At 39.2% G+C, this 18,589-nt stretch overlaps 1 protein-coding gene across 1 annotated transcript in view; it reads left to right on the top strand.

The window, feature by feature from the left end:
• Positions 1 to 18,589, top strand: part of DEPTOR (DEP domain containing MTOR interacting protein) — a 72,964-nt gene that overhangs the window by 16,510 nt on the left and 37,865 nt on the right. The window contains exons 3-5 of the mRNA XM_014870123.2: positions 9,522 to 9,700; positions 11,699 to 11,822; positions 17,744 to 17,922. Of these exons, the coding sequence (XP_014725609.1) occupies positions 9,522 to 9,700; positions 11,699 to 11,822; positions 17,744 to 17,922 (482 nt within the window). The remainder of the gene's footprint in view (positions 1 to 9,521; positions 9,701 to 11,698; positions 11,823 to 17,743; positions 17,923 to 18,589) is intronic.

Here is an 18,589-nt window from a genome sequence, read left to right on the forward strand (position 1 = left end):
ATTCACAAAACGGGGACATCTCTTGTACTTACAGCTCCTGAGTTTTGGCAAACACACAAAGAATGTCTGTTTATATTCATATACACTTGTAAAAAAAGCTTTGATATAAACAGCAAGTGTCTTAGTATAGGCAGCATTTGAACTTTTCTTCTTTGCTGCTGACATGAGCTAGGACTTTAAAAAGGCTGAATCCTGATATAGTGCATTCAAAGGCCAAACCGCTCATATTCTTTTACCTTACAGTATTCCCAAGGTTGTTTGGAGATAGCAGTGTAAATCATTTAATTATAAACCACAGGACTGGAAGGTCATCTGAAGAATATTGCAATACATAATCCTTTGATATATTTATTACTATCTTTTCTACAAAACTTTGTCTGATTCTTACTTTAGGATTTGTCAGCATTCCTTAAACAGCTTTTCTTGCTCTCTCTTTCCACTCACCTGAAATATTATAGACAGCAATTCTGCTCCTCTCACTTCTTGTCTGGGTAAGGCCAGACTCCAAGTCCAGCATCTTTTTCTCTCTGCTCACAAGACTGCTCATCATTTCTCATACCAGAGTAGAGCTACATCATTGCATCTCTTTGAGCTGATCATTCTTGAATGAGATGTCATGAACAAAGCACAGTATTTAGATGATGTTCTGTAGTATCAGGTACAATGACATAAACAACTGGATTTCCCATCATTTCTGGAAACATCACTGTTAGTACAATGTGAGGTTGCCCTTGGCTTTTGCATGGTCTCAGCCTGTACTCACTGAAAGTGAGCTATTTCTTACTCTGTTTCTTTTAGCCTCTGGGTTTTTAGCAGAGCATTTTGTTTTTAGTACATAGCTGTACATTTTATAATCTTACCTGTTCCTCCATGCCTACTTATGAACTGTGAAGGTCATCCTCTAACAATTTAATTGCCTCTAGGCAATCCAGTCAAATGGATCATTACTTTCAGTGTTTAAAAATCTGCATCAGTTTTCCAGGTATGTTTTACAGTTTAGTGGTCAACCACTGAATTTCAATAGACTTCTGGAAGGCAGTGGAAAGAACTCCCTTGGATCTTGTCGTTGGTCAGTGTAGCATCCTGCATATTGTGGTGTTGCCGGCTGTAGGAGGTAAAAAAGCATATATCAGTGTCAAAACAGGGCAGATTTTTTTTTTTAATTTGAAGAAATTCAGTACAAAGTGCCTTTTCTAGTGAGTACTTTTGCACTTACTGCTATCACAGCTTCCTTCAAAATAAAAATAAATCCTAGAAATGCAGTTATATTAAGCATGAAAGAACGGAAGTTATTAATTTAGAATGTGAACAGATAAACAAAGTTTGATGGTTTTAATACAACATATTGTATATTGAAATAATATTGCATCTCTGTTCATTTTAAGATGGACCTACATATTTGTTGAAGTGAATAAAAAATCTTGAGTCATAGCCCCAGTAAAAAAATCAAATTTGTTAACAAGTGTACATAACACTAAGCATTTTATTACTCATCTTACCTGTCAGGTACTGGATATTTATTCTTAATGACAGTCATGATTCAGCACAGTATTTGGATAAGAGTTTTGCGTAGAGATGGAACACAATTGCTAAATGCAATTGATGTATTATTGCAGTGTGACACTTTATTGATGGTGAAGACAGATTTTTTATTCTTGCATTCAGCAGGGTTGCCAAGGACCACTGAAAGAAGTCCAAACTGTTGGTGCTCCCCTGAGAAGTGCAGAATATCAGGGGGAAATCTCCTGCAGGTCTGTGGTTCTCAGGCTGAGAGCAGTCATTCCTGGAAGGACTTTGAGCTCAGAGTTACCCATATAATGTCCCAGCAAGACTATTTGTCACTTATTGACAGGACTGGGAGAAATACCATCTGCCCTCAAGATTAGGCACTTGACTGATTTCAGTTTTCCCATGGATTTCTTGGGTTATCTCTGGCCCTTTTACTGTTTGCACTCCAGGCTTGTTGGGTCCTGTGCTGTGTTCTGAGTGTTACAGATTTGCTCTTTCTCAGATGTGCTGAGAGATGGGTGCTGAAAAGACCTTGTTTCTCAGGTGCTCTGAAACTTGCTGCACACAGTGCAAGTGCCTACCAAGGTTAAAGTCAGCTTTTCCCTCTGAATAAAAGAGGTGTCAGCCTTCCTGCATAAGGGACCTCAGCCTGTAACTTTTTTGGTTCCCCTACCCCCATGGCGTGCCAGATGCATCCAGGAGAGGAGTTGTGACACAGCAGGGCTTTCTGGTACCCACAGCTGTTTGTGTCCTTGGTGCAGCCCCTCTTCTTGACTCCAGTGATGCAGGCCTGTATTGAGCATCCTGTTCCCCAGCTGCTGCTCTGTCTCCCCAGGTTCCTGATTTAGCAGGAATATCTGTAGCAGTAGAATTTGGGCTCTCTGACCTGTATTTTCCCTGTTTAGCCCATTTAGCATTTCAAAGGAACATTCTCTTCTTCCAGCCATGTTACTGAGATAACAGGCCTTCATTCCCTGACACGAATTTCATTGATTTTCACTGGCCTCCCTTGAGACCTCACTATCTCTTCCTGAGTTTGCTATCCATAAAATAATTCCTTTATTGAGAGGTATTTTTGCATAAGTGTGTACAAGAGCTAGTGGGCTTATTACCATGTTAATCCAGTCATAGGATGTCTGTAATAACAGTTCTGCTATGGTTTCTGGTCTGTACTTTGAAATTCTGGTGGTCTTCAGTTTAGATTTGGGAAAATGTCCTTGCAAAAATTAATCCTCATAGTACACATTGATTTAATAAGCCTAAGAATATCTGTGCAATGGAGACACAGAAAATTGATGTGGATAAAAAACCTAGTTGATGGATATTAGCAAAGATGACTTGTTTTTGAGTAAAAAGTACATCAGTTCTTTTGGGAAACCACACAGCAGTATCCCATAGATTTTGACCTGCATACATTTGTCCCCGTAGTGCATCCCAGCTCATCCATAACTGAGTGAGAAGCACCATTATGTCTGACTTCCATTTGGAGAAGGAGGGCTGTGATTTGCTGAGTTCTGACAGCTTCAGCCCAGAAACTGAGCAGCCTGAGACAGGCAGACTTCCACTTTCCTTATATGACTAGAGGCAGGTGAAATAAAAACTTGTATTCTGTGTTCTCCTCTTTATAAAACCCTGTTTTATGCTTTCCAGCAAGATCTCAAGGTTCAAGTGCACAGGCAGATATATTATTCATGTTTGAACACATTTTTCTTTAAAGTGAAATGCAAGTGAAGTGGCTTGGCAGGCAGGGAGATTAGTCACTTCACAGCTTCTGTAGGTTTTACAAGGGGTCTCTAGTTTTATGACAGATCAATACAAACACACAGATTTGATTTCCTCTGCAGTCTGGAGTACTCTAGAGGCTGTGACTCTGAGTTTCTGGCCTGAATTTGTGGGCTGAAAGAGATTCTCTGGGAGACATCATGTTGATTTCATCCCAGACCCTGAGCAATGCCTGTGTCTGCTCCCCAGAGTTTGCTTTGAACCTGACAGTGTTAGTAAGATGTTATGAGTATTGGGGATGTCCTTGTGCATCTTTGGTTGCAGGCTCAGTGGCCTTAGTGCTTTCTGAATGTATAAAAAAGACTTCATAAAAGAGGCAGCCACGATATTTGATTTAAAGCTACAGGGACACTGATGAACTCTCATTTCTTTGGAAGATACAGGATTTCCTCTGCAGGGAGCACCAAGAGATGGTTTATTTGAAATCTATCTGGTTTGTGTTCTGGCATGTCCTCGCTTTGACTACATGCATGGCTGTGGGCAAAAAAAAGGGGAGATTGCCACAGTCATGAGAACTGCTATCAGGAGCTGTTTTGAAGACACCCTTTCTAAATGTATTTGAGATGGCAGAATTCCTGCTCTGCCACAACTACCAAAACAGAAATGTCTTCATCCTATTTCCAGTACGACCCCATGTTATAAAGGGTAATTTAGCTCCTGTGAATATCAAGTGACAGAACTAAGTGATTGCAGAGCTGAAGCATAAATAGAAAGAGGAACAGGCAGCAGTGAAATGCTGACACTTCAGCTGAGACTTGGCAAGCCCAGCTGGAAATGCTTGTCCCAGCAACACACACTGCATTCACAGAGTACCTTCACCATCGCCTCTGTGTACAAAGTTCATATCCTCACTGACCTAGTTTATTTTTTTGCTGACAGTGCAAAGGCAGAAGTTTGGTATAAAGGATATTTTAAGTAGTTTTTTCCCCCGGGTGTGTATATATACACAAATACCTTATGCTAATGTATTTTGTAATGAATCAGGTGTGTAACTGACTTGTAAGTTTTAAATTTCAGTAGGACTTCTGCTTTTAAGTCTCTGAGATGCTTTGGAAAATGTGATCTTCCAGTAAGAAGCCCATCTACCATCCTGTAGACAGGTCATATGCTTGTGTTGGAAACACCAAACTATGTGACCTCTGGGAGGATACAGAACTGTTCTATTTCAAACAGAAAGAGACAATTCTGCCTGGAGCACTTAGGATGTCCCTTGAGAAGAGGTGTGAAAAACCTATGCTCTTTGGCTACCATGAATTGTCCTTATCTTTGGCAAGATACTTCTTTTGTCCATATGTTTCTCACAAAGGACATCGTGACTAGTTTTCCTTGGAAATAAGTAAATCCTTCTCTTATAAGTTCTGTGTATACATGAAACTTGTGAAAGAATTTTAAGATGGCAGAAACCATGTGCAGGGCTTTGCCTCTCTACATATAGCTGCTCTTTTTCAAGGGATCTAATATAGTTTTGTTCAGTTTACCCAAATTTGATAAAATTGTAGTAGTTCAATGAATGCTGCCAGGCAGTGCTCGGTGTGGAACAGTCACTGCAGCCAAGGGTGTATGCAAGGTGTAACACAGCAGTAACCCATGAGCATGCCAGAACTCAGCAGCAGCTGAGCATGCTGAGGCAGGACGTGCATTGTGCCATGACTAATTGCATCATCAGTGTGCATTGTTCAATAATTAGTAAATTCTGATAGGGATTTCTATTTTAAGTGATCTCTTCACTGGTGTTTTGTTGTTCCATTAAAAAAAATTTGTTTCATCCAAAGCATTGTGCACAGCAGGTTGAGAGAATTGATTTTGCCCCTCTGCTCCACTCTGGTGGGACCCCACCAGCACAGGAAGGACATGGACCTTTTGCAGCAGGTCTAGAGAAGAGCCCTGAGGATGGTTAGAGAGATAGAGCACCCCTTGTGAAAGCAGAAACACAAACTGAGAGTGTTGAGGCTGTGCAGCCTGGGGAAGAGAACTTATTGTGGCCTTTCAATACTTAAGGCTTAGAAGAATGATGGGGACCAACTTTTTAGAAAGGCCTGTTGCAATAGGACAGGGGTAATGGTTTAAATTAAAAGAGGTAAATTCGGATAGATGGGTAGATATAAGGAAGAAATTTTTCACAATGAGGGTGGTGAAATACTGGAACAGGTTGCCCAGAGAGGTGGCAGATGCCCCGTGCCTGGAAACATTCAAGGTCAGCGTGGAGGGGCTCTGAGCAGCTTGGTGTAATGGAAAATGTCCCTCCTTATGTTGGACTAGATGACCTTCAAAGGTCCCTTTCAACCCAAACTGTTGATTCTATGATTCTATGATATGTACATTTCATGTGTGTGATTGTTTCAGGAAGGCTAAAAGAGGTGAAAGAGAGGAGAACAGTGTGAAAGTCTTCACACCATGTTGTCTATTGAGAGTGTCAGGGACCAACCTGTTCCTTGCACATTTTTCTGAGCCTTGCTAGGATAAACATAGGGACTACATAGACTGTAGATACTGGCAGATTAATTATTCAGAGAATTTCCAGGAAGAGCAGGAGGTTTTTAATTTTTTTTCATTCGTAGAACTCAAGATTGGCTAATGCTTTGTAAGATTTGTGTTAGCCAAGCACAAACTACTAGACTTAATAGAGGGAAATAGCTGAGTGAGATATTTGGATTGTGGTTCAGTTAATGATATCCTTACTGTATTCATCCAGCATGTTGGCCTTTTCTGGGATTGGAAAGGAAAGCTAATGGTGCAGGGACTCTCATAAATCCTTACCAACTGGTTTAGAGAAGAGGCAAGGAACTTCAGAATGCATAATATCCCTGGTGGAAATAAAAATGCCCCTGTTGGTGAAAACCAAAATGCAAGTTTCATGTAGCTACAAGAGCAATTTCATCCGAAGTTAGTGCCTGATTCTTCTTTTCTAGGCAAAAATTTAGATTTTTCCATTATCATGGAAATGCCTAATGGCATCTCAACAAATAGCATTGTTCCAGAAAGTTCTGAACACATTTACTGCAAAGCAGGAGCAGTGTGTTCCAAGTTATCTTGTTCCATGCTTCTCTATGGAGCAAGAGTCCTTACATATTGTCACTTAGGAGCAGCTCCTGTTTAGACAAACCCCCAAGAAAATTGTTCTGGTATGCATGCTTGTAAATACAGCTTTTATTTGTTGTAAGTATGAGTAAGGGTCATGGATATAAATCTGTAAATACTAAAGGCTTGCATACGCCTGTTAACCTGCACAGGCAATTGCTCAAATGCTCTGGGTCTGGCTCACAGTGTTTTCCTCAGATAGGGCAGACTGTGGCCTCACATGCAAAATCTGACAGGTAATCTTGGATAATATATGGAATTATGTATGGGTGAGGTAGTGGTACCCACAAAATGTTTTCCTGGTGTTAAGCTATTATGTTGCAGAAAACGGGTCAACATTTCAAAGGCTTGTTGAATCGAGGTGTCCCCCTGTCACCCCTTGTTTGCCTCTCTTCTCCCCTTTCTTCTCTCAAACTGGTCAGCGTTTGTCAGTCAGCTAATTCTCCTGAGCAGCTCTTGAGAAAAACTTCTAAGTGAGAAAAATGTGTTTGATCTCAAGTTAGGTCTTTTTCAGTCATCATGCAGACTAGCTGACATAAAATGATTAACATTACTAAAAGGGAAAACATCAAGGACTTTGGGTGAGAAGCCTGCTTCTCAATGCCAAGGGATAAAAGATTTACCAGTTCACTTGAGCATTGTGTATAATTGTATTCACTGGTACATTTTATTCCTTTTTATTCCATTTAATTTGGCTTCTGATAAATACTTCTGAGCACAGACACATTTTTTTAATTCCTGCCTGAACTTTTGATTGGCACACAGCAATATATACTGAATAATTTTACCTGAAGCTTCTATATTTGTAGTTTACACTAGGTACAGTGTCAATTTATTAAGGTACTTCTCCTCCATAGAGTTTGATTTTTAGAAGATTTTTAGAGGTGAGGGAGCCTTGACAAAGAGAACAGCGCACACCACCAAAGAGAAACTCTGAATTCCTTTTTGTGTTTGTTATTCCAGATATATAAGCCTAGACATAACTCAATATGCTCATAACTAGTATAGACTGCAGAAGAAATTCTCACATTCACGTGGAAATTCACGTTTGTTAAGGGTTATATGGTCATGGGGTTTTTTTTTACTTAATGATTTCGTATCCTCTTAGCAAATTTGTAATCACTTTAACAAGTGATTAGAAATAATTCAGGTCATGAAATATCTATGAGTTTTATAAATATAGACAAAAAGGTATACAGACAGATCATTTCTCTGAGTGAGGAAAAAGATTGTAGTTGGAACCTGTGTCTTTTGACATGATGGAGGAATTGAAATATTTATAAGCCCACCAACTGCAGGAAAACGTGCAGTTGGAATTTAAGACATAAATGCTCGTTTCTGGGGCTCTTGACTACTGATGTGTTTGTGAAATGTCAGACCAGTCCTGGTATACTCCTATGGAGCATGTGGACAAAAAATTTTGTAGAAGAGGTTTTCTCTCTTCTATCAGATCAGCTCCATCCATTTAGACTTACACTGCTGACTGGAACTGAATTGAGCTGTCTACTTTTGTATTATACACACTTTTTCTAGTTTTGTTCTTGCAGGTTATTGTGTGACATAAAAGCAGATGAGCATTAACAAGACCTGGAATGTATTTTAATTGTAAAGCTCCATCAGACTTACTGATAATTGCATGTTCTGTAATTAAAATTGTGAATGCTTTTCTTTCTAAGCATAGCGACAGCTGTTAGAGCACATCTGGAAAATATGCTTTAAGCAAAAGTATTTTAGCTCAGAGAATTTCACAATCTGTGGGATATTTACCAGCATTTCTTTCCAGAATACTGATCTGATTTATCAGTATTTTTAATGTAAAAGTCTTGCTATTTTTTTTTTAAATGTTTGCAAATCTGGTTTTGAATTCACATCCCAGACTGGCAATTCCAGTGTACTTCAAGGCTAAGTGCTGCAGAACAAAGCATTGCTTTGCTCCTCTTTTTCTGTAGAAACCTACATAAGTCTTGTATGATGCCCTAATAAGATTTCCTTCATTGATTTCAGCCAAATATTTTCCCTTTTTATTATTTTAAAGAGAAATTATTGTTCCATACTGGAATGTCATTGAGAGGAAAATTTCTCATACTTCTGCTCTGTGCTTCTTGAGGCTCACGTTAACACCCTTCTGTGCTGCTAGCCTTGTACCACCTACAATTATTATAGCGTTACTTAGGACTCTTTGCAGTCAGTGAGAGTGTTTATAGGTAGGATCCTGGCCACTTGGACATAAACAGCAGTGTTTCTGTTTATGATAGGAGCCCAAGCATTGTCATTCCTGTGCTTTCCTCAGAACTGTCGTATAGACATTACAAAACTAGTTTTCTGATATGATTCATTAAAATGAAACAAAAAAGCATAAAACTTCAAACAACTTTAAAGCCTTCTATCTGCTAATTTATTGCTATTGTTGCTTATTTTGTTCATTTGGGAAAAAGTGATTAAACATAAAGATGCAGAACCTCAGAACCTCAAGGTATTACTCTAATCAGGATCTTGCATTCTGACCCAAGCATCTCAATCAACTTGCTTTCAGGATGATGAGGGAGATTTTGTAAACAGAGGACACTTGTCAACAGATGCCTAAGCAAGAAATCAGTTTCCTTTATTTGGCGTAGAAGGCAACTTTTTAATGATAGATTACATTGTGTTGGAGCAGCTTCACACTTGAATTTTAAATTATAAATGCTATCCTTGTGCAATTGGAGGCAAAATGCAGTTACCCAACCAAGGGAGAAGCTACAGCTGCAAAAACTAATGAGATTAAAAAAAAAATTACAGCAGTGATACTATAAAATAGTATGGAACACATTAGTGGTAATGTGGGAAAATTAATTCCAAATTATTGACAGTTTAACTGACCTACAGGAAGTATTGTAATGGACTTAATATGCTGTGCTGTTCTTCAGTTTTTTAAACTTTTCCACTGAGCAGAAAACAAGTTTTTCCCATTATAGGGTTTAAAGTTGTAAAAAACGGTTGCTGTGTGTTCCCTGGTTCTGAGAAGCCAGCACTGGATGTGTGACTTTTCTGCCCAGCTCCTGCAAAGCCCATCCTGTGAGCAGGGCATGGGTGCCACTGCTCTGCTCTCATCCCAACCCTGCTGTTACAGGGGCTCTTTGCAAATGATACTTACAAGCTGATTTGACCCCCAGGCTCCGACTGCATGAAGAAAAGGTCATTAAGGATCGGAGACACCACCTCAAAACGTACCCAAACTGCTTCGTTGCCAAAGAGCTGATTGACTGGCTGATCGACCACAAAGAGGCCTCTGACAGGGAGACAGCCATTAAACTGGTGCAGAAATTACTGGATCACAGCATTATCCACCATGGTAAGTGCAGCATCACCTGCTAAAAAAGTTCTGAGATAAATTTATTGACTGCTGTGAGACAAACTGAAATCCCACTCCTGCTCTTCAGCCAAGTATAGGACAGGTAGGATCCTTTTCCTGCCAGAAATGGAGCATCTCTTTTGAACTGTGCTGCTGTGCAAGGTCACCTGTGTCCTGAAGGAGATGAGAGCCTGAAGAGGTGTGGAGTGATGTTCCCCATGGCAGGGGGGAACTTACTGGAGACTGTGATGTTGCTTCCCTGTCTCCAGAGAAGCCCCAGCTGGATCATGTCCCCCTTCTCCCTGCTGCCTAAGAGTGCAGTTCTCCAGCTGAAAAACCCATCTGAAAAATCAGCCAGCAAAAAAAAAAGATCATTTTTCTCACGTGGATTAGTTCCCTGGCCCTGGCCCTCACAGCAGCTGCACAAACATTAGTGCTGGTACAGCTGCAAGAAAGTTAGTGGTCTGGCTGTGCCTTGATTAATTTTCTCCTAAACTTGTTGTCTGTTTGAGATCTGTTCCTTTCAGCTTCTTGAATAACAATTCATGTTGATGAAAAGACTTCCAATTCACTGGTAGCATTTAGTTGCCTTTTGGGGCACAAAGAGGCTGAGAAGCACATGAGCAAAGAAGATCCAAGGCCTCAAATTCAAGCCTATAGTATTACCCATTTTAAAACAGCAAATGTACCATTTGTTTCTTTTTCAAGAGAAAACTGAGTGACTACAAACGGATGAATGTTGACTTTATGCAGAGGTCGTTGTATGTGCAGAAATGCTGCTGCTGTCTGCAGTACATTAACAACACCTTAATTAAAGTCAGAAATGCACATATTGAATGAGTGCCACTTCTACAGCTTCTGCTTGGCTATTAAATGAAAATTCTGGGTTGTTATGGAAACTGGGACTCACAGTAGATAGTTAAAGAATAAAGTAATTATAGGTTATTCAAATCTGTCTACTTAATCCTCTATTGAGAAAATGTCAGTGAAGAGTTGCGTGGATGCCTGAGTGACTTAATTTAATTGAGCAATAGATATTTTATTACTGAATGCTTGTTGAAAGCTCTAACGACCTTCAAGCATTTTCTATCCTAGCATCCAATTGCAAACTGTAGAAGAAATTTTATATGTATGGGTGTGTATATATTAGAAATGGAACAGGTGTTTCTTGAAAATGTTCATGTGTTGCACTCTAATAAAGTACATTGTGAAGTGAGCTTGAGCAGGTAGATTCAGAGAGGTTCTGCAGGATGCTTAGAACATTCTTTCAAATCCTATGTCAAGTGAAAGGGACACCAGTTCCTGCTTCTGTGGTGCAGAAGGTCCTCCATGTGTATGGGTTGATAACTCTGTTAGGAGCAGCTAGCTTGGGAGAGCTTTCCCATCAGTTTATGCCCTTGATGGGGCTCTGTTCTGCATTTAAAAGAGCCTATGATCAGCTGCTCTTTTACAAACCTAATTTGGCATTTCTCAGTGTGCTCATGTTGTGTCTACCATTTGCTAGCTGCCATGGCAGAGCACTTGAGACAGTTTTAAGAAGGCAGAAGGCTTTAGTTTTAACTGTTTATTTAGGAAGTCTCAGGCTTCCTACAGCACTGCTAACTGATACAAATAACTTTAAGAAGTTTGGCAAATCTTAAATTATTGGGCATTCTATTTTGGTGGCCTTTTAAACAAATAAGCTAATAGACTGTTTTCATCAAAAGGTTTTCTGGGTATGTAGTGGATGGATGCTTTTTTGCTCTTTATGTTTGCACTAGTACTCACAAAACTGAAGGACCCTTCTCCCCCTCATCAAGAAATTTGGTTACTTCTCTGAAAGTTTTCTCCAGCCTTTCATTAGAATGGAGTAAAGTGTGCTGAGAAATACAGAGGGTTAGACTCTACATATGCTTGCTTAGAACCTCAGCAGTGGTGCCTGCTAAATGAGTCCTCAGCTACTTAACATGTACGTGAAGATTTTTTTTGTTGTTGTTGTTTAATTATTTTGTGTTTCAGTCTGTGATGAGCATAAAGAATTCAAGGATGTCAAACTGTTCTACCGCTTCAGAAAAGATGATGGGACGTTTCCACTGGACAATGAGGTGAAGGTGTTCATGAGAGGACAAAGACTCTATGAAAAGTATGTTGCATTCAGTACTCATAATATGTTGATAATAGTGTCACTTGAGGCAAATGATACTTTTTGAATCGTCAGAGGCTTTCAATTCATGCAGGAATGGGTCTGGGCAATTCCATTACATCAGTTGGGAGGCCTTCCCTCTCCTATTTTTCTTTTGCTTTTCTACCATATTCACTTGAGGCATTTTGTTTAAAATCTGATGCCCCAGATTGTAAATACATCCTATATGAAAAGTCAATGTGAATTGAAGCCCTTGAAATCTATTCTGTTAAAATACAGTATTATTTGTCAAAATAAGTCAAATAATTACATTATTATTTGATATGTAAAAGCATAATTATAATTCCTGAAACATTAGTACACCAAAATGCATTCAACAAGCAGTTACATGTTTGTGGAGACTCCGTATCTACAGCTTCACAGGGAGGTACAATTTTAAATCACAGGTGAGATGAATCTTCAGTGCTCCAGTCTGCAAAGTTCAAACACCAGAAAAGTTATGTTAAAAGAAATTTCAAAAAAAACCACCAACCTAACCGAGAGCATCTAATTATAACTTTAAACAGATTATTATGCTGAGATACTGAATATCCCACTGAATTACTTCCATCAAGTAACTAAGTATCTTAACTATACTTCCTAATATAAAATTAAAGACATTTTTATTCAGGATGTAGAGATTTTGACATAGTACTTTTAAGCAGAGAGAAGAAAATGCATGTTGGCATATGCTACAATTTAATGAAAAATTTGTGATGTGTTATTTACAAAAAGCTTGAAGTATTGCTCTAGACTGAATTCCACCCACTCTTCTGCTTGCTTGGAGCAGAAGTGTGCAGCAGCCAGGAGAGATGCTGTGTTTTCTTGATGAAGGAAATTTGTTTGAAGATTTGAATTTGTGAGAAGAAAGCACTCAGGAAACTCCCAAGTTTAAAAGCTGATAATAAATACTATTTTCAAGATTAGCCAGTTCAGTTTGGTGAAAGTGCAGTGAACCCAAAATATAAACAAATACTTGTAAATCCCACTCCTCTTGTTATACCCATCATATAAAATTCCCCAAGACACAGTGACTGTAACTATTTAAAGTAAAAATATAATAAATTGTATAAGAAATGCATCACTGGAGAAAATCCTCCATTCTATGCACTGGGACAGGTGAAATGAATCAGATACCTTCAAACTCTTCTGTGCCTTAATAAGCACAACATTTGCTGTTTAGACTCAGTAAATATGCAGTGTCTAGATACCTGACCCATACTCTGAAAAGCAGATTAGAGTGTCTACAGTAATTTTTTTAGTCTATATTTCTATTTCAATTATCCATAAGAAAAATAATTTTTTGTTGGCAAGGCTGATGTCAGTCGTCTGCCATGAAAGGAGCCATGCTATAAAGACCTCTGTTCTATCAGTGTCCGGTTCCATCACCGTTTCTCTGAGTGGAGAACTATCCCCAGAGCAATGTCTGTGATCCAGTTTGTCTAACACTGTACTAGCAGAAAAACATTCATAACTGTAGAGAGTGTTCCCATCTTGGCAAAGACGTTAACGCCAAAAGCAGCACCTAAATCTAAATATAGCTGCGTCCTCGTGAGGTGCTTGCTCCTAGGCAACATGTCTGAAGGGTTCAGAAACTTTTAAACCCAGCCCTGAGTGCTAAATATAGTATAAATTAAAAATACCTGTCATTTCAAAACCAGTTTGTGACAGTCAAAGCTAGTAAAAATTCTCCATGGATCATGTGAAGTATTTTATATTCATAGGAGATAAGAAGGCATACCTGGGCTATCTGGGCTTCACTTTGTTTATTTTAACAAATCCCCTGTGCAGAGATTTCAGATTCTGTTAGTTCCCTTGCCCGTGCACCTTTATTAGCAGCACCGTCACAGTTTCATTGGCTACACTTTGAACTCAAAATCTAATACTGAAAGTCAGGAAGAGTTCTGCAATGAAATGTTTGATTGTGTAATATGTCTCTTGTATCAGTTTGCTGATAGTCCTGAGAAAGAAAATATTAATTCAGTGCTATTAAAATATTTACTAAATGGCAAGCAGAGAAAAGTATTCGTGCACAAACATTAAGTCACTTACCAGCGTATTCAACTTGTTTATCAAAATGCCTATGGGCCTGATTACAAGAGAAATGCAGCTATGCCAAAGGAAATCTATCCAAATCCAACACATTTTGAAAATCTGTGTCCAATTTTGTAGAGTTTGCCAATCTTCACTAGGCTTTGCTAATTTAAGACAGGCATTATGATTATTTCCTGCTCTTTTCCACTCTCTGCTTAGGACTGGAGTATCAGTAGATTCAGAAGCCAACGTGGTTTGTGCTTGCCAAAATTGCAGACATTACCCAACATCAGTCCATGCAGATTTGTATCCTCAGTGGGTAAAATGAACAAAATGCTTTAGGAGGATCAGCAGATTGTTGCATGGGAAGGGGCATGGATGTCTTAGGCAGATTCCTTACATTCAGACAGCTGTTTTGGGTAAATGCTTTGTTCTCTGCCCTGGGACATGGGTACATTAAGACTGTCCCTCTGCTGAGGAGATCCCTTTCCTGTCTCTCTTCTGCATGACCACAAAGCTCCTCATAACCTGAACTCACCTTTCTTGTGCATTGCCCCCTTCACCTACTGTGGGCATCTTTGGTGGCTGTACCTGTGGGATCAGGAGATCTAAAATCAGTCTCTGATTGTATTCTCCCTTTATTTGCACTGGAAATCATGAATCAGTTCAGATTCCCTGCACATCATTGCAAACTTTGGTAATCCTTTCTGTGAACATGCTTTAGGTTCAGGTGTATAACTAGAGGTGAAAACTACTGGATTTCCTACAGTCTTGTCTGAAATGTTGAATAGTTTATAAGTTCTAAGGTTGGTATCAGCATTCGAGCTCTACAGCACTGACCAAATAGATTGAATGAGAGAAACATGTTTCCTGTTCAACAAAACTCTCCCTGCAGATCTTATATAATCCAGCACAGACCTTTCATAGCTTTAAAAAAAAAAAAAAAATCAAGTTGTGCAGGCATCCTATTTTTATGACGTTTGCAATTCTCAGTAGGGTTTGGTCAGGCACAAAAGATGTTGTTTCTGGTGCAGTCATTTCTATATAGGAGCTATAAGTAATTTCATGATGCTGACATCAACTGAGATTTTGGAACCAGATTTCACAGTGAGAGAAGTGTAGGTTTATGGTTTTAATTTCAGGAAATCTTTCAGATAATTTTGAGAATGCATTCTTGGAATCACTTTCAGTTTAACTCATCAGTTGAGTTGCTTTTATCATCTGGTGCAGTTATTTTGATAAAAACAAGGTTAAAGATTTCTTTTGAGCTCGAATTTCAGTGTTTAGCTAAATACATTCCTTTAATGCAGGATAACACCAGTTACAGCAAATTTTCGACATTAATAGCCTCACATTTTTTTTTGAACAAGGAGAAAATGGAAGAGTAAGAGGAAGTTTCCAGTTCTGCCTAATGAAAGGCCAGGTTTTTGATTGATGTAAATTGGTACAGTTTTGTTGACAGCGATGGAGTTACAGTGATTTAATTCAGTGAGTGATGTAACTCCATGGATTGCTGTGTCTGGACTTCTTAAATTGGCAATTTGTCGTGTCTGTTTGTTCACAAGTCCAAATCCTTCGCAGTGCTATTCTGGGCTTATGCAGAAGTGTGTGAAATGTCAAACTGAGTGTTTTTCCACTTGATATTTTTCCAGATTTCTTTTGTGTCTCTGTAAAAATCTAACCATTAGCACTGCCTTTTCAAGGACCTTTCTATCTGTGACTTCAATGAGGCAGTCAACTAATTATAGACCCATCAAAGAACAATTAACGTAATCCTAAGGGTTTTTTATTTGGTGCCTGCAGAGCCTGGGTAACCAGTTCTGGGTAACCGTGCAGCAGATGGTACAAAAAGACACAAGCTTTGGGTTTGCTTTTTTTTCTTGGGGGTAAAAAGCCAGGTGAAAGAGACACATTTAAAGATGTAGGTTTTTATGAGATGTGGTGAGTGTGGGACAAAATGCTGTGGGACGAGATGCTTGTAAATTAAAATATTAAAAAAAGAATAAAGCCTGCAAGAGTTCTGGAGTCAATACGTTGTCCTAATTTTGACTTTCTCAGTTCTTACTCAGCTCAGAAATGCTGGCAGTGACACACCATCCAAATGAGCAGTTCACTGACACACAGCTGTGGCTGAGCAGCCTTTGCCTGGTTTGATGATCTGCTACCTGGTAGTCAGATCCAGTAGGTTCAGGCTCCAGGTCAGTGCTCATTAAAGTCAAGAGAAGAGTATTTTAGGTGAAATATCAGAGGTTGGAATCTGTCAAACCTCTTCATTGTAATTTCAAATGAAACTTCTCTCTGTGTTCCTGTGGCACAGATTTTTCTGATGCTTCTTGAAGGAGGTAAAGTTATATTCCATAATCTCTGGACATGCTGTCAGTTTAAGAAGCAGATGGCTCATGTATGGATTTACTTGAATTTCAATTCCTTTATCAGAAGGGCAGTGATTAAGCACTTCCAGAATATGCCTGTTGTAGTTCAGATGTGCCCCTATTTCAGAACAGTTGGTGAAGGGAGGGGAACCTGTTAGTCTTACATGGAAAAAAATAACTTTTCCATTCTTGAAATGTTACTCTGAAAGTCTTCCACTAGTCCTATTATTTGCCTATAATAAATAAAATAGTTAGGGAAAAAATTAGGTTAGTAAGGATGCTGTAGTGCTCTGTGTCCCCCCCAAAAAGTGGAATTCTGTTACAAAGAAACAGTTCTCATTTCTTCTTTAAAACTGTCTTCTCTTTCAGATTTTCAAACTGGCTTTTGCATTAACAAAATATTGAGGCTTTTTTTTTTAAAGACTGTGTTATTTGCATAGGTATCTTGAATAGAGACAAATTTTATTAGTATCCTTCAGCCACTCATATGCCAGTTGCTAGGAGATTTAGAGACATCTCTTGATGTTCCTCTGACTGGTGCTACACAGAGCCAGCTGAGGCACAGAGAACTGTGAGCCTCAGATGTTAAAATATGTTCAGGTTCATATGTGACTCACTGACTGCAGCTGCATCACCAAATGTTGGATGCACAATATTTATCCGCCCCCAAATCACAGAACTACCTTTTTTCCTCCTCTTGAATTTTTCTGCAGCTGTTTTAGAGCTTATAGAGAGAATTTTCAAAGTCATCTAAATGACTTCGGGGCATAGTCCTGCTAACTGTAAATATTAATTAGGAAGCTTTGAACACATTAGTCACATTCTGGTGCTTTTAGGTTAATTTTTTTTCAAAGCTGATTATACAGTAACTTTTAGAGAATGTTGAACACTAAATAGGGGAAATACGAAACCTAAAAATCTGATTTTCTTTTAGGGGAAAAAAACAAGAAAGCATCAACTTCACACAGGGATATAAAGCCTACATTTCTTGACTAAGCAGTTTTAATTCACTTCCTAAGTAGATTGATAGCTTGAAGAAAGATTTAGTAAGTCAGTGAATGTTGCTGTCTGCTATAAGGAGCGGCGCAGAAATCTCAAGAACACAGCTTCTTCTCAAAGGTAGAAAGAAGCAGATTTATTGTAGAAGTACACACATTTTATAGACTGCTTCACTGAACCAAGATTAAAGTCAGCTTATTGGTCCTAGGAAGGCAACACCTCTTACAAACATGCTTTTACCAAAACATCACATCTCACAGGCATGCATCCTGTAAACAACAGCAGGTGCATTTTTGTTATTAATTCTTTCCTTTCTGTTTTCCTTCAAGCACCTGGGAAAACAGAGTTTTCTCCCATATCCACAAGTGAAAGCTTCCTATACGTTTGCTTGATATAAATGAAATTTGCCAGAATAGATCTGGAACTGCTTTTCTGAAGAACCATTTTCCCTACCAATTTTCCCCCCCACCACACCAGGCTGATGAGTTCTGAGAACACCCTTCTGCAAGCCAGGGAAGAGGAAGGAGTCAAGTACGAGCGGAGCTTTGTAGCCTCGGAGTTCATGGACTGGCTGGTCCAGGAGGGAGAGGCAGCGACACGGAGCGAAGCGGAGCAGCTCGGCCGCCGGCTGCTGGAGCACGGCATTATACAGCACGGTGAGAAATGCACTGCCCAGCAGCAAAACTGCACTCGCTGGAGCACTTCCTTCAGCCCAAATCACGTGGAAGGGCCCTTGTCTTCCTGATCACAGTATGCTTAGGTTCTAAATGATTTCAGATAGGAGTCTAAGTGACTTTATTTAGTCAAAAGGTGGCTTTTTCACAAGCGCATTGTATTAGTTCTGAAAATGCTTCCTCAAATGCAGAATATGGTTGGAATTTGGAACTTACAAGAACTAAAAATTTGAAACTAATAACAACTTAAGGATGTGGCTGAAAATCAGTGCTCCTACACTTGTAGTAATTAACTAGTAGAACTTGCTATCTGTAATGCGTGTAATTGAGGTAAATAGATTTCTAAGGATCAAATAGGGATTTGAGCCATAAATAAGTTAAATTCTGGATGCAGGATAAAAATTTCAGGGTCTGTGTATTTCCCTGCTTACAGGCAGAACAGAGCATAATCTGATGCCAGAAAAGCAGCTTTCCCTCTTGGGCATGTAGTAAGAGTTGCTCTAGTATGTTTGGGCAAGAAAGACGGTGTCACTTTTGGTTGAAGTGTTATTGTATTTTTCCTGGTAGTATAACTTCTTTGAAGCAGGAATCAAATACTTCTTCATGGTCCAGTATAATGTGTCTGGCAGATACACCTTCACCAAGAGGC

The sequence above is a fragment of the Sturnus vulgaris genome, chromosome 1 (assembly GCF_052056855.1).
Source record: "Sturnus vulgaris isolate bStuVul1 chromosome 1, bStuVul1.hap1, whole genome shotgun sequence".
Lineage (NCBI taxonomy): Eukaryota > Metazoa > Chordata > Aves > Passeriformes > Sturnidae > Sturnus > Sturnus vulgaris.